Below are 16,221 nucleotides of genomic sequence, written 5' to 3' on the forward strand. Positions count from 1 at the left end.
CACGTAAGCACTGGTTTAAAAACAGGAAAAACTAGGTATGATAAATTACACGGTAGCAATTTCCACAACTGTGGTTCTTGAAATTTCTCCTACAATTCATATAATGCAGTAGATAAATGCCAGAAACTGTCAGGATATGAAACAAAGTAAATCTCTCCACCTCCAAAGCAAAATTAAGTCCAAAGCCAAATTAACTGAAACGAGAAAGTTATCCTCTGGAAACAGGTTTGTGGTAAGGCCAACTTCTAAAATGAATAAATACATCACACTACATGAGGGAAAGCAGTAATAGTAAAACTGTAAAATCCCCACAGTGAGGTAGGAAGAGGAAGGAAGCATCACACATTTTTAGAACGAGACCCAGTATTGCAATATCACTGTCATTTATGTCATATCAAAGCTTAGGATTTCAAAGCAAAAGCCTAGGTAACAACCCTATCATACACATGGGAAAATAGACCAACCGAGCCCTAAAGATCAGCCAGATGGTGGTGTCTGATTGATGAGTGAATAATATCTCCCTTTCACCCACAGTCTGGGGCTCTCACTGTCACTTCTGCAGCATCCATTAATTGGGCGTCTGTATAATTTTGTGTTCTCACACCCTAGACAGAGGAAGACTATTTTCTGGACTGAAATTACTGCACATGAATAGTCAAAAGTTAGTTAGCTGCTGACTGAAAGAACAATGTCACTCAACACAAATGACATCAACAGCCACTACCTCTCATTTTCTCACTGTATCCCACCACCTTCTGCTGTCCCTGCCACAGCTGTAAACACTATAAACTCATGGAAACAGAACCTGCAGAGTGCCAGGTGAGATGCTGAGCAGCTCCTGCAGTGGGGACAGAAGAGCAAACTGAGGGCTCAGACCTGCTCGTGAATCACAGCTCCCACTTGAAAGATACTGGGGCTCAAATCATTCCAAAGAGAGGGAGAGGATAAGACCCTGGAGTTCACATGGTTGTTGTTACCACTGATGGGTTCAAAACTGTTATGTGGAAAGCTGGGAGCACATTAGGGCCCTAAATCCTTAATTGTTAATACCATAGTGATCTCATGAATGACCACTGAAAGTAAATAATTATCTCTTAGACGGGAGGATTCAAAGCTTTTCAGAGGCTACCGTGTTATATTATAGCACAGGGCTGTGACCTCATGGAGGATTAGGAGAGCTCATATAATTCTCATTCTTTGAAAGTCCTCTTCTGCCTCAACTAATGAAAACCTCTCCAAAGTTAATATTTTTTTTTAATATTATTTTGTGAAAAATGCAGATTTCAGTTGAACAAGAAACATCTTGATGCAAGCAGAAATCTATAGAGATTTTGACTAGTTGCAGACTGTACATACACATTCAAAATGATTCCAACTGTACTTGTACCACCTTACTCTTAGCTATCACTTTCCACTACAGGGATTTCATTCAATCAATATATGACAGAATAGAGATGACATTAAGTTCTCTCTAGTATGTAGCTAGGCAAACTCAGCATTCTTATGGATAATGACAGTGCTCCTTCAGACAGCGCTTTAAGCCAACTGGCCTTTTAAAAGACTTGATAGGAAATCCAACTCAGGGGCCAAAACCAGTCCAAGGTGCTGTTAAAGGACAGTGGTTCTGGTCAATGGACCAAGCGGCTTGATGGGAGATGATAGCTGTCTTGGCCCCTCCCTCACAAGTGCTCTTCTGTTCCCATTACCCCATAAGAACAATAGCGGGTACTGGAAAGAGAAGTATGCCTGGAATCTGTAAGAACAAAAGTAAAGCCAGTGAGTAGGGAACAGAAGTTCAGCCTTTCAGAGGTACTGATCTTCTTCCAGCAAAATTTGGGAGAGGTTGAAGCAAAGTATTTTTCTCTCCTTGAAAACATTTAATGGCACTGGAAAAAAAAAGATGAGGGGATGACATTCATTTTCTTTTGCAGAGATAAAGCCACTAAATTTGTTTATCAGTCTACTGCTACACAATGTAAAACAACTTAATCACATGATAGCACTGCAGAAATATGAGATGTATTTATGAAACTCCTTGAAAGAAAAACTCTTGAGAGCTATGGGACTGTAGAGGTAAAAAACAAAACAAAACAAAACAAAACAAAATCCCTACACATTTTTAACATATTTACAAGCTGCTTGAAACTGCTGAATCAAATAAGCTATTGTCAATTGCCTGGAAAATTCTAGTTCAAGACCAGACAGAAAATGCAGTCACAAAGCTAAAACAAAAGCAGAATGCTTACAGATTCAAGCAATGCTTTAAATAAGCTGTTCCAATTTGCCAGCCTGGACAATAGACCCAGAGCAGTTAAAGAGCTGGGGGTGAAATTTGACCCCATGACAGACAGCCACAGGAAGCTCAGAGATGGCAGAAGATTACAGCTGAAGAGGGGTCTGTCAAGTGTAAACAGATCTGTGCAAAACACCATGAAAGTAAATTTTGGAGGCTGCCCGACCAACTCTCACAATAAGGACTGGAATAGGACTTCAGACATGGACAGGACGACAGGCCACATACACATGGGCAATGGTGGGCAAGTCAGCACTCTATGTAGCGCTGCAGTAAAGTGCTTGCAGAGAAAACAAGCCTCTTGGAATAGAGACTAACAAAACCCAGATTTTAGTGTGGTGAAATCATTTGTACTTCAGCCACTCACATGCAAAAACTTAATTCACTAAATGTGACATAACAGCATTGACAAACTGGTCAGCAAGTGCTGTAAATTCCTACCTAATGCTTACACAAACCTTAATTTCCCTATTTCTTCTCTTCCTCTGAAGTCTTTGTCATGCCTTTTACTGGCTACGCTTTAAAAACCTCCAGTAAGCAGGCTGCAGGGAATAGACTGTGAGTGCAGAAGTCCAAATTTAGTAACCTCTTGCAGTATTACTACCTCCGACTTCTCCACAAACAAGCACATATCCTCGTCCCCATCCGCAGCAGTCAGCATCCTGATAATTCTTACAGCCTCCCTACAGTATGCCACGCAGGCCTTTATCTAGCTAGGCTGATTCACATGTTCTAGAGCAAGAACTTGCTCTGGAATTGCATGCTTTTTCTTCATCTGTTTTTCATCCTTTCCTTTTATTCCCATTCTTTCCAGGAAGTCAGTCCCTTTGCACATTTCTTACAACTGGCCCACATAAGAAAACAAAATGTCGCTATTTCTGCCGCTGGGCTGAATGCAAATAATCTTTTCCTTACATAGGAAAAAATTTTCTTGAATGTAGTTCAAGAAAATGTAGAAAATCGAATCAGTACAGATTTTGCTCTCCAGAAGTACTGAGACTTAAGAATTGATACAAGAATGGTCATTTTCCTTCTGCAAAGAGCTGGTAGTTTCCCCTCTGCCTATGCGTTCAGTAGGAATGCTTTCTTCATTCCCACACATGCCATTCCCCCCATTATAACTCCGTTAAAGACAGACCAGCACACAATGAAAGATGCTAAGAAAGTACAGTAGTGAGTGAACCCTCCCCTGCAAGGTGCTTGAGTAAGCCTGAAACCTTCCGAAAGGTCGGTGAATCATAATTTAAAATGTTTATGTTCTCCGAATCAGCATGAATTCCTAGTAAGACCTTTGCCCTTCTTTCTCTCTCTCTTCGCACTCCTTCTCTCCATTCACACCCACATGCATATCCTTGGCACTTAAGAATGTTGTCTGTGCTACAAGCCATGGCAACAGACCACAACTGGCCACCTGTTCCTCAAAAACCACTCAGCAGCTCTGATGAATGTGATGGCCAGTCTGTCTCCCATATCTGGTCACAGCTGTCTTATTTTAAGAGCTAAGGTGGATGGGGAAATGCTCTTTAATGGCAACCCATTGGAGCACATTAAGTTTCAGAATGTCTGGCAGTCAGGACCTTCTGCCAACCAACAGCTGTGAGGAACAGAAATAATTCTGCCAGCTACCAGGTGTGGAAAAAACTTCCCAGCGACTGAATGGGGTGAGCAGGATCTGTCTAGCCTCAGAATCATGGAAAGGGCTGAACTGCTCAGGGGTCCCTTACTAATGGCTATGCTATTTCTAGGAAATTATGTACTTTCTGTACATGCCTTGAGGCATCTTCCTCACCCCCATCTTAAAATAAGGATTACTTGCAGTGTTCCTTCTAAGAAGATCCAATATTTCTGACTGTAAAAGCCTTTTGTCATCACTGGGAATCTTGCAACGAGATTTAAACAGGAACCTCGGAGCTCTGGCCAATGCTGAGTCCTCTTGAAAGCATCAGCACCACAAGTTAGAAGTTCTCATTTTCGGAGAGCGATGGATCTTTATTCTGGGAAGGGCTGCTGTTACAGTATTACAAAATAGGTGCACAGATTAAGGTAATGAAAGCCTTTCTGTCACTTCTGAAAACTCCCTTCAGTTACTGCAGTGAAACCAAAAACCATTAAATTGCTCCAGTCAAGTAACAGCAAACCTCTCCTTGACTACAAGAAAATAATAAAATTATCTCTTTTTTCTTTTTTTTTTTTTTTTCCCCTTTCCACTCTATCAATCACATACGTACTGCTTCAGAATGGTAGAAGTGACATTTACTTTGAGATGAACCTCGGCTAAAATTTGGTGGCTTCTGAGAAATCTGTTTGCTTACGTTTGGGTCAAGCTTTTCTTTTGTATTCGAATCACATCTAAAAGTATTCTGACATTTTCTGCTCCGCTTTGAACAAAATTGTCTAAAGCAAATGCTTTGTTCTGGAAGCTGTTAATTAGCCAGCAGTGTTTGGCACATTATCCATTGCAACCCGTTTTCTCCATTCTGGGGTGCATAGTGAAAGGGTTCAAATTAAGGAATTTTGGTTGAAGAATAAAATCAGCTCTTAAAGCAGAAGAATCTCTTTCAGTCTCAAGCTGGCCCACGTGCTTCACCAGGAGAAATGCACTAAAAAGGGATTTTCCCTTAAACAAGCACATCAGCCTCAACATTTTGCCTTGTTCAGATAGGTACTCCCTCTAACAGAGTAACATGTATAGATTCACATAAGTTCCCTAATACACAGGAAACAAAATTAGAGCAAGATGTGTCTACAGAGCAAGTAAAACATCACTCAGGCTTCTGTTTTAGAATAGAATGAAAGGATGTCCTTTTATCTGCTGTTTTCTGTCATCACTAGTGAGGCTAACATCATGGACATGGCCCCTCAGGTACCTAAGCTTTTGCAGACTCAGTTCTGAAGATGAAAATGCCAATTTCCTGAAATGATAATTGGTTAATAATTTACACCTGTAGCAAGCAGATCATTTTGAGTTTTAAAACAAAGTTACTACAAGTACTGAAAGTCCTTACATTAAACTTCTTCTCACTTTCCACTCAACTGCTTCAGCAGTTTGGTTTTCCTGCATTACAATATATTTAATGGAATCATTTCATCTCAACCAATAATCTTTACATTGACACATCTCTGAATTTAATCAGTATCATTATTCCTTTTCTACTGAATATCTTTATCTGCCCTCACTGCCCCTGGAAAACACCCCTCATGTATGTCTTGCAGTCCTTCTTGTTTGTATAGACTCTTGTTACTCATCACTCTGCAACATGACGTTGCAGAAAAAGAAGAGGGAATAGAAAAATAGATGTGAATGAAAAATTGCCAGTTGTTTTAATCAATATATATGTTATATGTTTGAGGATTTTCCCTCATTCTACCTCGGCATCTCATTTCACAAACTGACCTTTCTGCTTGTTTATAAGTACTATTTTATAACCTTCATAACTGTTAGTATAATAAGTTTGTTAAAACCACTTCTGTCTTATTCCTAAACCCAATCCAGCAAGTGGACTCCTATTTTCCAACTCTGTCATTGCTGGAGCCTCACTCACTTGAAGTCAGTAACCAGCATAGTGAAAATCTCTTTGACTTAAAAGTACAAAGAATAAACAGCCAGTGTATTCCTAATGCGAAAATATCACAAACCTTTGTTCTTTAAGCTACACAAGCAACACAAGTACATTCTCTGAGGGGGAAGAGGTCCTATACATGCAAAAACTATAGAAGTACTACAGATGGAATGTTGCTACAGTATTCTGAGTGAAGCACTGAAGCACCCCACAGAAGTGGTTGAAGTGAGTGCAGCCATTCTTTTTCCCCCTCACACCCCATAAATCCTTTCCTGCATCTCCTCCTGTCACAGAGAGAAAGTGGGAACTGGGCATTCCCACAGAGCAGTTGCGCTTGCTGTTCAGCCCAGCAGTCGCACAGCCTGATGCTAGTCAGTTTGGTACTGACTTCTGCTTTACATTCTTGTTCCAGCCCTGGGGCTGGAAATCCTCATTTCTCTACGTAGTTTCTCTGTTTCTAATCCCACTGGCCCAACCCTGCAGCATCTCCTCAGGCTCAGCCCCGGTGCATGCCCTGAGGTCGTGAGTCATTTTGGAAATGGCGGTTCGCATGTGAAAAGAGCTGTGTGTAATTTTGTATTTCGTAGAAAAGTCATCTCTTCTTCACCTCCTCGTGCATTTCCTGTATCATGCTGAGAGGCACTGCCTTCAGAGATCTCTTTTTCCTCCTGGCACAGCTGCACCGGTGGGTAAGTGTGCCATCCCTCCTGGCAGAGCACTGGCATTCATACCTTCTGCGCTGCTCTCCTCCACCCCTCCCTCTCCTTCCCTTCCCGGTCAGCAGAAAACAGGGATTTCCTTTCCTTTTCCTTCTGCGTGATAAAAGCAACTTGCTGTTCAAGGGGAGGGAAAGGAAACCTAGGACATGTTTGCCGTGTTTGTTAACTCCTGCTTCAGCCACAAGCAGCAAAGACCGCCCTGGCAGATGGCTTTACATTTCTGTTTATAAAATCACAGAAATGCAGGTTTAAATCATCATTTTTCCTCTTCAGCATTTTCTTCCTGTTTATCTAAATTTGATCCTCCCAGAGCTCTCTCTTCCTCACATCTCTTTGCACCCTCAGTTAAATCAGAGCTACCAATTACAGAAACCAAAAGGGATATCAGGGCTCTGAGTGCACATGACCTCATGGATCCACAATACCAAAGAGGCACAGCTGGCTGCATGGGCTGGCACTTCACAGATAAAACATCTCATTTTAACTTCTTCATTGTGCAAAGTAGCAGTATCAGGAAAAAAATAATAATAAAAAAAAATACAGAGCGTGTTAAGTGCATCATTTCAGAAACCAAGCAGTTTCCTGCATAACCAATGCAGGGAACGTGCCCAGAATGTTCTGCTCTCACAGATAACAATTGCGAAAGTGGATGGTGTTTACCTTAAGGGAACACAAAGTCCTCTGGTGGTTCAGACTCCCTTGGGCAATAGGTTCAGGGTCCTCACACGACTTGGAAGTGCCACTCCTCTCTATCAGGTTCCTTATTTCAACATCAAGCTCTTTACTTTCACACCTGCTTAAAAAGAAATTGCAGAAAGACTTAAAGTACAGAGAAGAGAGAACTGTCTGTTGTCTTCCGAACATGACAACAGGCAGTTTGTTGTCCTTGCCCTATCACTATCTCACCATACATAATGTTGATTTCCCTCTTCTTTATAATCCTGCCTCTTCAACCCGTCTTACATTTGTGGAGCCACAGCATGGAGGAAGAAAAGAAAAAAGCGAGTGTAATGTTAGGATATTTGTGTGTGATTCGAGAGCTAGACTTACAGCATAGGCAGACTTTTGCACAGGGAACAGAACCACAGCATTTCAATAATGGAATGTTCTCATTCACTAGAACACATTACATGACTTTTCTCTTATACAGAAAGATATTTCTTTGTACTGACTACTTTGTTGCTTGTATTAAAACATTATGGTAGCTATTATGTGTAGCTAGTGAGTTCAAAGGAAGAGAGTACCTGACAGAAAAGAGTCCTGCATTTTGTTAGACCACTTGGAAAGGGAATTATGGCCAGCTAAAGTCCCAACGAGCAAAAGAAGGGCTTTCTTGGCACACATTTTCATAAGCTGCTCCAAACTCCTGCAGCAGTTTTCAAAGCCTCCCTATTGCATGGGTGGCAGAACCAGACCTGGTGACATGGGCTGCCTTTGTGAGCAAGGTCAGCTCCCCAGAGCCAGCACACAACCTGGAACTCCTTAGCTTCCCTTCCACTTCTGGTCTGAGGAGATGAGCAGGGCTTTGGGCGCTCACAGGACTGGGAAGGAGCCACAAAGCCTTGTCAGCACAAATGCCTGTAAATCAAGAAGAAAACTACGGGAGGGAAACAAGGAAGCTAGAGAAAGAAAACCAGCCCTTTTCTGTATCACTAAAAAGTTGCAAAATCCCAGATAGCAGTGCAAGTGGCATTTTTTTCCTTTCTAAGCAACTGTTTGTTAAGCTTCTCAGACAATAAGTTCTGGAGTGGTGGCACAACCAACCTCTCTTTGGAGGCTTTGCTTTCAAGCAGCTACATAACACCAGCTCTGCCCCATCAGTAACCCCCCCTTCCCTCTAAGCGCACCTCCCTGGAAAACAGCAGCTTCAGCTCATTAGGATTCCCACCCCTGGCCTAGCGTGAGACTAGGTTGGTTATATGCCATGCAGAGAACTACTGGATGCACTTGAGGGTGCTTGAGAGAGCTGAGAAGTTATGGCACAGAAGCAAACACTTGTGGTGCAGTTTTAGGGAAAAAGTGTTATATGATATTTATGTATAGGAGAATGTATGAATGAATGACATTTACATTAGGGGAGAAATTGCTGTTACGGCCCCCTCAGAAGCCCTAAAAACGTGGGAAGAGTTGAGGAAAGGTTAAGTACAGCAAAATGAAATGTTACTGAGCAGCACTGAGGGATTTAGGACAGCTGCTAAAACCACTGACCAACACTTTCAGGCTAAGCTTTCACTCTGTGCTTGGACAACCAAATGAAGGTGAGAGCTGCTCTCTTCCTTGCTCCACTTAGCTTACAGAGCTGAGAGGAAAAAAACCTCTTCCCTACATGTAGCTTCTCACAAAGACTGTTCTGCTCGTTGCCCAGGGCTGCAGTCACATGCATATCACTTTTCGCTTCTCACAACCACTCTGCTGCAAATGGCCATCCTTTGCTGCTGGCACAACCCACCCATCTGGCTGGGTCAGAGCAGTCAGGTTTTCCTTCAAGTGAAATAAAGCAGCTTAGAATAAAACAACTGCTCAAACAAAAATAGCAATTTCTAGGGGCAGCTCTGAAGAAAGCAAAAGAGGAACAGTCTGGCAGCAGTGTGCACTGAGGTAGGCTGCGCACATCTCCACTGCTCAGCCACAATGAGAGGAGTTATCTGACCACAGCCTACTGAGATCAGAGCATGAATAAAGCTGGGAAATCCCCTGTAAGGATGGGGGTTGGCTTTAAGTGCTTCTTCTCAGTCAGGAAGTGCTCATCGCTCCGCTCTGTTTCCTGCAGCTTGCCCGACAGACTGCTGTTCCTGGTACCTCCTGCAATTCCCTTTCTCACTCTGCATTCTCCTTCCCGGGCTTAGCAGAATACAGGCAAGAAAAGGATTAAGATCCAGCAATGCCAGTGAAAAAGTCTGGGAAGCACAAACAACTCAAACCCCTGCAATTGGTTGCTGCTTTGCAATACCCGTGCTTTTCGACATACCATGAAAGTTAGAAAATTATTTCTTTGTCTGGGTTTCTCAGTGCACTTGTTTCTTCTCTCAGCCTTTAAACTGGGGTGTTTTGACCAGAAAATCTCCCCTCTGTCCATGTGAATTTCAAAAGAACATTAGCCACTTCAGTACTTGGAAGGGCATATTTATTGTGAATTATGTAAAATGTTAATTAACCATATCTGTGATTTAGATGCATTTTACAGACCGTACCTTCAGAGCACACAGATGACCAAAGTGCCTGAATAGCCCTCCAAGAGAGCAGTGATTAGAGAGCTACCGCAGCATAAGGCAGCCCTGGATGATAACGTGAGCTTCCCCTAGTGAGCAGCAGAGGGCATACAGCATATATCTGCTGCAGAAAGCAATCCTTCCTGCACTACTTTTGGTATTGTGAAGTTCACAGACATATTTGAGCACCGTTAACATCTTTACTACCTTACATCACTATCAACATTTCCTAAAGCTGGGTATTTTGTTTTTCATTAATGATTGTATTTTTTGGACAGAGAGAAAATGGGCAACCCCCTAGAAGAACAAACAAACAAAACAGAACAGAAAATTCAAATTTTAGAGACACACGTTGTGTAAAATCAGTCATCATAGAATCACCAAGGCTGGAAAAAACCTCCAAGATCATTCAGTCCAACCGTCTACCTATCACCAATATTTCCCTACTAAACCATGTCCTTCAGTACCACAACTAAACACTTCTTGAACACCTCCAGGGGCAGCGACTCAATCATCTCCTTGGGCAGCCCATCAGAAAATGTTAGAAATATTTTAATGTGGTTGTAGAGGGCAAAGTATAAAAGCTCTGGGTATAAAAGCTTTCTGAAGTGTAAAAATAGGAAGATAAAAAATATAAAGCTGGTCCCATTTACGTGGAATGTTATGGTTAAAGAAGATGACTATAATAAGGTATTATGGTAACTCCTCTTTGTAAATTGTGAGTTATGTGCTCGATTTTGTTTGCTGGGAAAATTAAAACTTTTGAGATGGAAGCAGCACTGACAGATATAACAAAGGCAGGTGGTGGCTCACTGTAAGATTTAGCAGCTTACAGGAAAAGGAGAGAGCACAACCTTACTCATAATTTCCATGTCATGAACACTTGAAGTAGTTGTCAATATCCTTCCAGCTGTGCTCTCCAAAAGCAAGAAATTCCTTAAGTCTGATCTCTTTGTTTTGAGTTGCCATCTCCATGCAGAAATTTACTGCTAGAGCTGTGTAACAAAGATGCTTTCATTTCCCCTTCATATTTACCTTGCTGATGTTTTTCTCTTTTCTCTCTCTCTTTTTTTTTTTTTTCTTTTTCTTTTCTTTTCGCTCCATGATGTATCTTTGTGCTATTTTAGCTCGTGGATTTAAACAGTTTTTGTGGTTAATTACTTATAAATTGCTACATACTTTTTATAGAGACTCAGTTTCTCAGCTGAGAGTCAGAATAAAAACGTGACCAGCACATGCTTTGTCTGTGACTGGAACTAAAATTCCTACCTATATCAATGCCATACAATTAAATAAACTCTTCAATTCTGTCCTCAAATAGTTATGTTATTAAGTGCTGGTTATTCATGCAGAGTTTAATTAAATTATGCATGTAGCAGAGTCAGAGCAAACTTTGGCCCCAAACTACCACTAAAGGTGGAATATTATGGCATCAGAAAGGAAACATGAGATGTGGAAACCAACAGCTTCTATTAGAGTCAAGTGCACTTCTTTACAGTCGAGCTTCTCTTGGTCAAAAGAAGCAACAAAATGCCCCATTAAGTTCCATTTCTCTAATGGAGCAGCAGCCATGCCCAGCTCCTGATGGCCTGCTCTGTGGTCATTTCACGAGCCATCTTGCAATGGATTGCATAGATGCATAGCTAAGAAATACATACTTGTATTCAAACTGTTGGGCATGAATCCCAGGAACAGTTCCAGTATTGCTGCCAATATCTTTTATGAGCTCTTGTCTCTCCCTGGTTTTCACTGGGAAAGACAAGGTATTATTATTGTCTTTTCCAGTATTATTAAATACTATCATTATTAGTATTATTAGTTACTAATGGCTATGTGGAAATGGTGACATAAATACAACAAGTCTCAAGGAATATATTGCAAAATTCTGAATTGACTGATTATTTGACCAGAATTATTTGTTCTTTCATTAAATTAACAATATAACTATCTGTAATAATAATTTATAGGCTGGTGTGCTAGGGTCATTCTCCTGTGATTGGCAAAAGCAAAAATAAACACCATAAGCAATTGTGAGAAAAGGTTTTAAGACAGGATTTATGGCCAGACACCAACAGCACAGAGCCATACTTGGACAGGAAATGAATTCCAGAGTCTAGGGGTTAAGTACATGCTACGTCCCCTTGGGTGGGCATTTCAGACATCCCATTCTTGCAACCAAGGCTAGAGAGCTGATTCTTAGAAAGAAGTAAACAACTGAATTTGAATTACAAAGGACGAACTGGTTTCAATAAGTTAAAATTTGCAGCAAATTTCAAGGCAAACCATTTCAGCTAATATTTCCCCTATTTATGATACAGCACTTAATTTCATTCAGGAAAACACTTTCAGAATTTGGGCAAAGAAAGACCTGCTTTCAGAATTTCTAATCTAGCATGGGTTAGAAATATTTGAAAGAGGGATAAAATCAGGCATATACTTCTTTACAATGCTAGTTTATCCATAGAACTATGCTATTATCTTATGTTCTGTGATCCTGAAGGTTTTTTGCTTCTCTTAGTTCAGTTTTATTTAATAATCCCTAGGCTTTTTTCCATGTACATATCTTAGGATTTTTATATTAAAATCTTACCCACCCAATGACAAAGAATTGCCAATCTAATAAAAGGCAGGAAGAAAAATCTTTTGCCAAGAAAACAAGACAACTTTTGTTATATAATTGGGTGGGTTTTTCATTATTATTATTTTTGTTCTCCTTCATAACCTCATGAACTCTTAGAGCTTTAGTAAGCCATTAGCAAACCACGGGTTCCTGAGCTGATAAACAATAGTTACAATGTAGTGCAGCTCCCTAAGAATGAGTGGTGCTATTCCAGTACTCAACACCCAGCAAGCAGATCTCCACTTGGAGCTTAGGGCTGGGAATCCGAGCCCCATCTCTTGAAATGAAACTGAACTCATTCTACATTTGTCCTCTTACAAATCGCTCTAAGAGACCATTTATTAGGCATAAAGTACTCGGCACAAGTGCAAGCGCACAGAAAGAACACCTGCCTTTGTTGACTATGAGGACCTAAATAAACAAGAAACAGGGAAAGAAAAGGAAGGACGGAATTCATCTGGTATTTCAAAAGCATAGTTGGAAAGCCAGGCATCAGCAGCAGTTGAGCTCCACCTCACAGGACTGCACTGTCTTTAGAGTGAGAGGTTCCAGATGCTGGGAAAAAGGGGCTGGCACTGTTACTTGGGAGCTAAGTACAAGATTATGCCTAATCTTGCTCCACTCCCAAGGAGAGAGCTCCACAAGGCAAGGTGTATGATATGGATTATAACAAGCGTGGATACTGAGACTACAGCAGAGAAACCGCTTAAACTTTTGCTCAAAATGCGATTCAGCCAAAACATCTGCCTGTCACCCCATAAACGTCCCTGCACTTCTGTTCCCTTTACGACAAAGGAATGGAGCTTTTAAGGAACATTTAATAGCCAGCAGCTGTTTGGCTGTCAAATGCCACATCTGGAGAAGCTGTGCCGTAAATGTGAACAGAAACAATTATTCTTTAATAGTTTTGCTTAATTTTAAGAATTATACAAATCGCAACAACAAAAGAGGTGCATGTTCTCAATGGAAACACATCTGGTTTCTCTGAAAAGAAGCCAAAAGAACGGGTCCGGTGATTAACTGAAGCTGCTCATGTAATCTGTCCTGCCTCACTGAAGAGCAGCAAAGCTACCGATATGTAGGCACTCTGTGTTTTCCAGTGTTTGGCTGTTCCCTTCAACAAATATGGGACACGTGAGAAGACAACAGCTATGCTGGTTACATCATTCCCCTTTCACTAGGATCTTCTGCTTAATTATACTTCCAAAACCCATAATTCAAGGTTTTCACAATGGACAGAATTTGGGAGAAATTCAAACCCCTGGGAAGTCGTGGAATGGGATTCACTAACTTTGTCAGGCTTCACACAAGCTTCCAGTGAGTGACAGAAGACCGTCTCCCAGGAGAAGCAGCACATGAAGCAATGTCACTCAGGCTCCCTTCACAGGGCTCATGCAGCTGTGTGTGGAGCACGGGGGGGAGGCAAGGGGGAACTGAAAGGGAATTGAAGTTTTTCCCTGAAAATCACCCAAAGCGGAAAGCTCAGCCAAGCGTGTGCTTTCTGAGCAGATCAACTCCTTACTCTGCTGAAAGGCACACCTGCAGAAAGCTGGTGGGAGATGGTGGGAAAGTGTTGAAAGAGCCGAAAACTAAGAGTTAACAACAAAAAGGGAGACAAATCTACAGCAGAGCAAAAATTAATGTTTCCAGTGCTCTTTCTATGAAGACCAATAACCAGAAAAGCTGAAAGCCTCAGCAGTTACCCTCCAGCAGCTCTGTCTGCACTGCCTGCTTGCTGCACAGCCACACCATAAGCACCAGGTGCCCATTTGGGCCTTACAGGCACTCATTTCCCTGGAAAGCTGTCATCCTGCTGCAATTATATGGCTGATGTTTTTAACTGGTGTTTCACACCTCTGCTCTCTCTCTTCCTCAATCAGGTATCACTGAATGAGACCTATGCACTACCTGTTCTGCCTCCTAGCTCATCTTTAGGCAGGATGTAGACGTGTCACCAAAACCTCACCAATTTGCACCTTTGGAGCAAAACAAACCCAGGATTCATTTGGGTCAGTTTCTCCCCCATAGGCCTTACATATTTTCCATTGTCTACTAACTGTGCAAGCAGAATAAACAGAACACCACTTGGAAATTCAGCCAGAACATTTAACTTACAGTAGCTGAGGAGGATAATCAGCTCTGTTGAGTCAAGTCAACTTCTTGCCTATGGCAGCTGTTAGGCAGCCAAATGAAACACAGAGGAAGCTCACTACGCAGCTGTCTGCGTCACAGATCCAGTGCTTGAGCTGCCAGCACCTGGCATCTGCTTTCACCAGGAATGCCATTGCCTGAAAGGGTTCTGACACCTCCCATCAGAGATGGATTAGAGTCAAACTACATGAGCATTAGCACGCAGTGTGTTCAGCAAATGAGAAATCCCAAGCGATTTCAGAATCCACTTATTTCACAAACTATCTTGAAGGAAAAAAAGAAGTTTCTTTCCAGAAAAAGGAAAAAAAAAAAAAAAAAAAAAAAAAAAAAAAAAAAAAAAAGATGGATACAGTACTACATATTTCCTAAACATAAAAACATCTACACTTTCCTTTTGTTTTGTTCTCCTCTCTCACACCTCCACATCATGATTAAAAAGTATCTGTAAAAGGTATTAACTATCCCCAGCTACCTGAAACATTTATTATCATCATTATTGTCAGAGCTTACCTTACTGGATACAACTATTCCTTTAAACTCTCAGCATTGTTCTTTTTCTTTAATCTCCTCACGACTCACTAAATCTTAGAAATGAGTTGTCATCACCACAGCCTCACTGAAGACTCTTAATCATCCTGTGACCTCTTTATCTGAATGAAGTATCTCTCCATCCTACTGTATAACCTCTTTTCCTTATCAGTAGAACTAGCTTTACTTCACAAAGAAGCGAGCAGACCCAAGAATCTCTGCAGTCAGAAATATTAAAAACTTGCCCAGATAGGCTCCAAGACATCTGATCTGACTAACCCCACTGATCCAGACAACATCCAAGTGCTTTCCAACCTCTCTTCTCAGTACCTAACATGCTCATGTTTTACCTGTTTAATCAGAACTGATACAGACCTCCACTGGACAGATTAAAGTGGGAAAAAAAGTAATTGTATTAGGCTGAGTCTCTGAAAGAAAAAATGATTGACAAATGCAGGACAAGCTTGATTATACAGTTCTAGTAGCATAATACATATGACAAAAAAATAAATATAAGTAAAAATAAAACAAAAGGAGACGTTTCCCCACAAGACAAATAAAGATATGAGACTGGTCATACCTTTCCACCTCAACTTGCTGATGGGAATGCAGTTCTAGAAGGTCCTCTGCCTCTTCATTCTTCCTGTTGAACTTTTCACAGTGAATCTATTAGAAATAGGGAGGACAAAAAAAATGCATTCAGAGTGGAAATAAATCAGTTAATAATCTCTGAAAAAACTTAATTGCACAGTCACAAGAAGAGACAACCGTGCATTGTCTGCATTCCTGTTTTCCCATGACTTTAAGAAGTCATTCCACTGCCTGTATTGCAGGACGCCAGGGTACGTTTCTTCATGGTGTGTGGGACACCTCTCTTTCACCAGCAAAGGAGCCCATGAGTCTTATTCTTTTCTTTAGGAGAAAGTGACAGAAGAATAGCATAATTGTAGTTGCAATTGGAATACTGGGGGATTAGATTTTATCATGACCTAAGAGATTTTATAACACCTACTGTAAGAACAGCAATGGAATAAAGTGGGAGTCATCAAGAGTGAAACACAATATTTAAGACCAATTACAAGTCATTTGTTTTATTGGCAACATCAGCTTAACATGGAAGCACAGCTGAACTATTTTATAG

The 16,221-nt window shown here is 41.1% G+C and overlaps 1 protein-coding gene across 1 annotated transcript in view; it reads right to left on the bottom strand.

The window, feature by feature from the left end:
- The window catches only part of TNIP3 (TNFAIP3 interacting protein 3), a 69,127-nt gene that overhangs the window by 28,310 nt on the left and 24,596 nt on the right, over positions 1–16,221 (bottom strand). Inside the window, exons 2-3 of the mRNA XM_072335790.1 lie at positions 15,661–15,746; positions 7,233–7,368 (exon numbers count right to left, since the gene is read on the bottom strand). Of these exons, the coding sequence (XP_072191891.1) occupies positions 7,233–7,368; positions 15,661–15,746 (222 nt within the window). The remainder of the gene's footprint in view (positions 1–7,232; positions 7,369–15,660; positions 15,747–16,221) is intronic.

Source organism: Excalfactoria chinensis, chromosome 4, assembly GCF_039878825.1.
Source record: "Excalfactoria chinensis isolate bCotChi1 chromosome 4, bCotChi1.hap2, whole genome shotgun sequence".
In the NCBI taxonomy this organism is placed as follows: Eukaryota; Metazoa; Chordata; class Aves; order Galliformes; family Phasianidae; genus Excalfactoria; species Excalfactoria chinensis.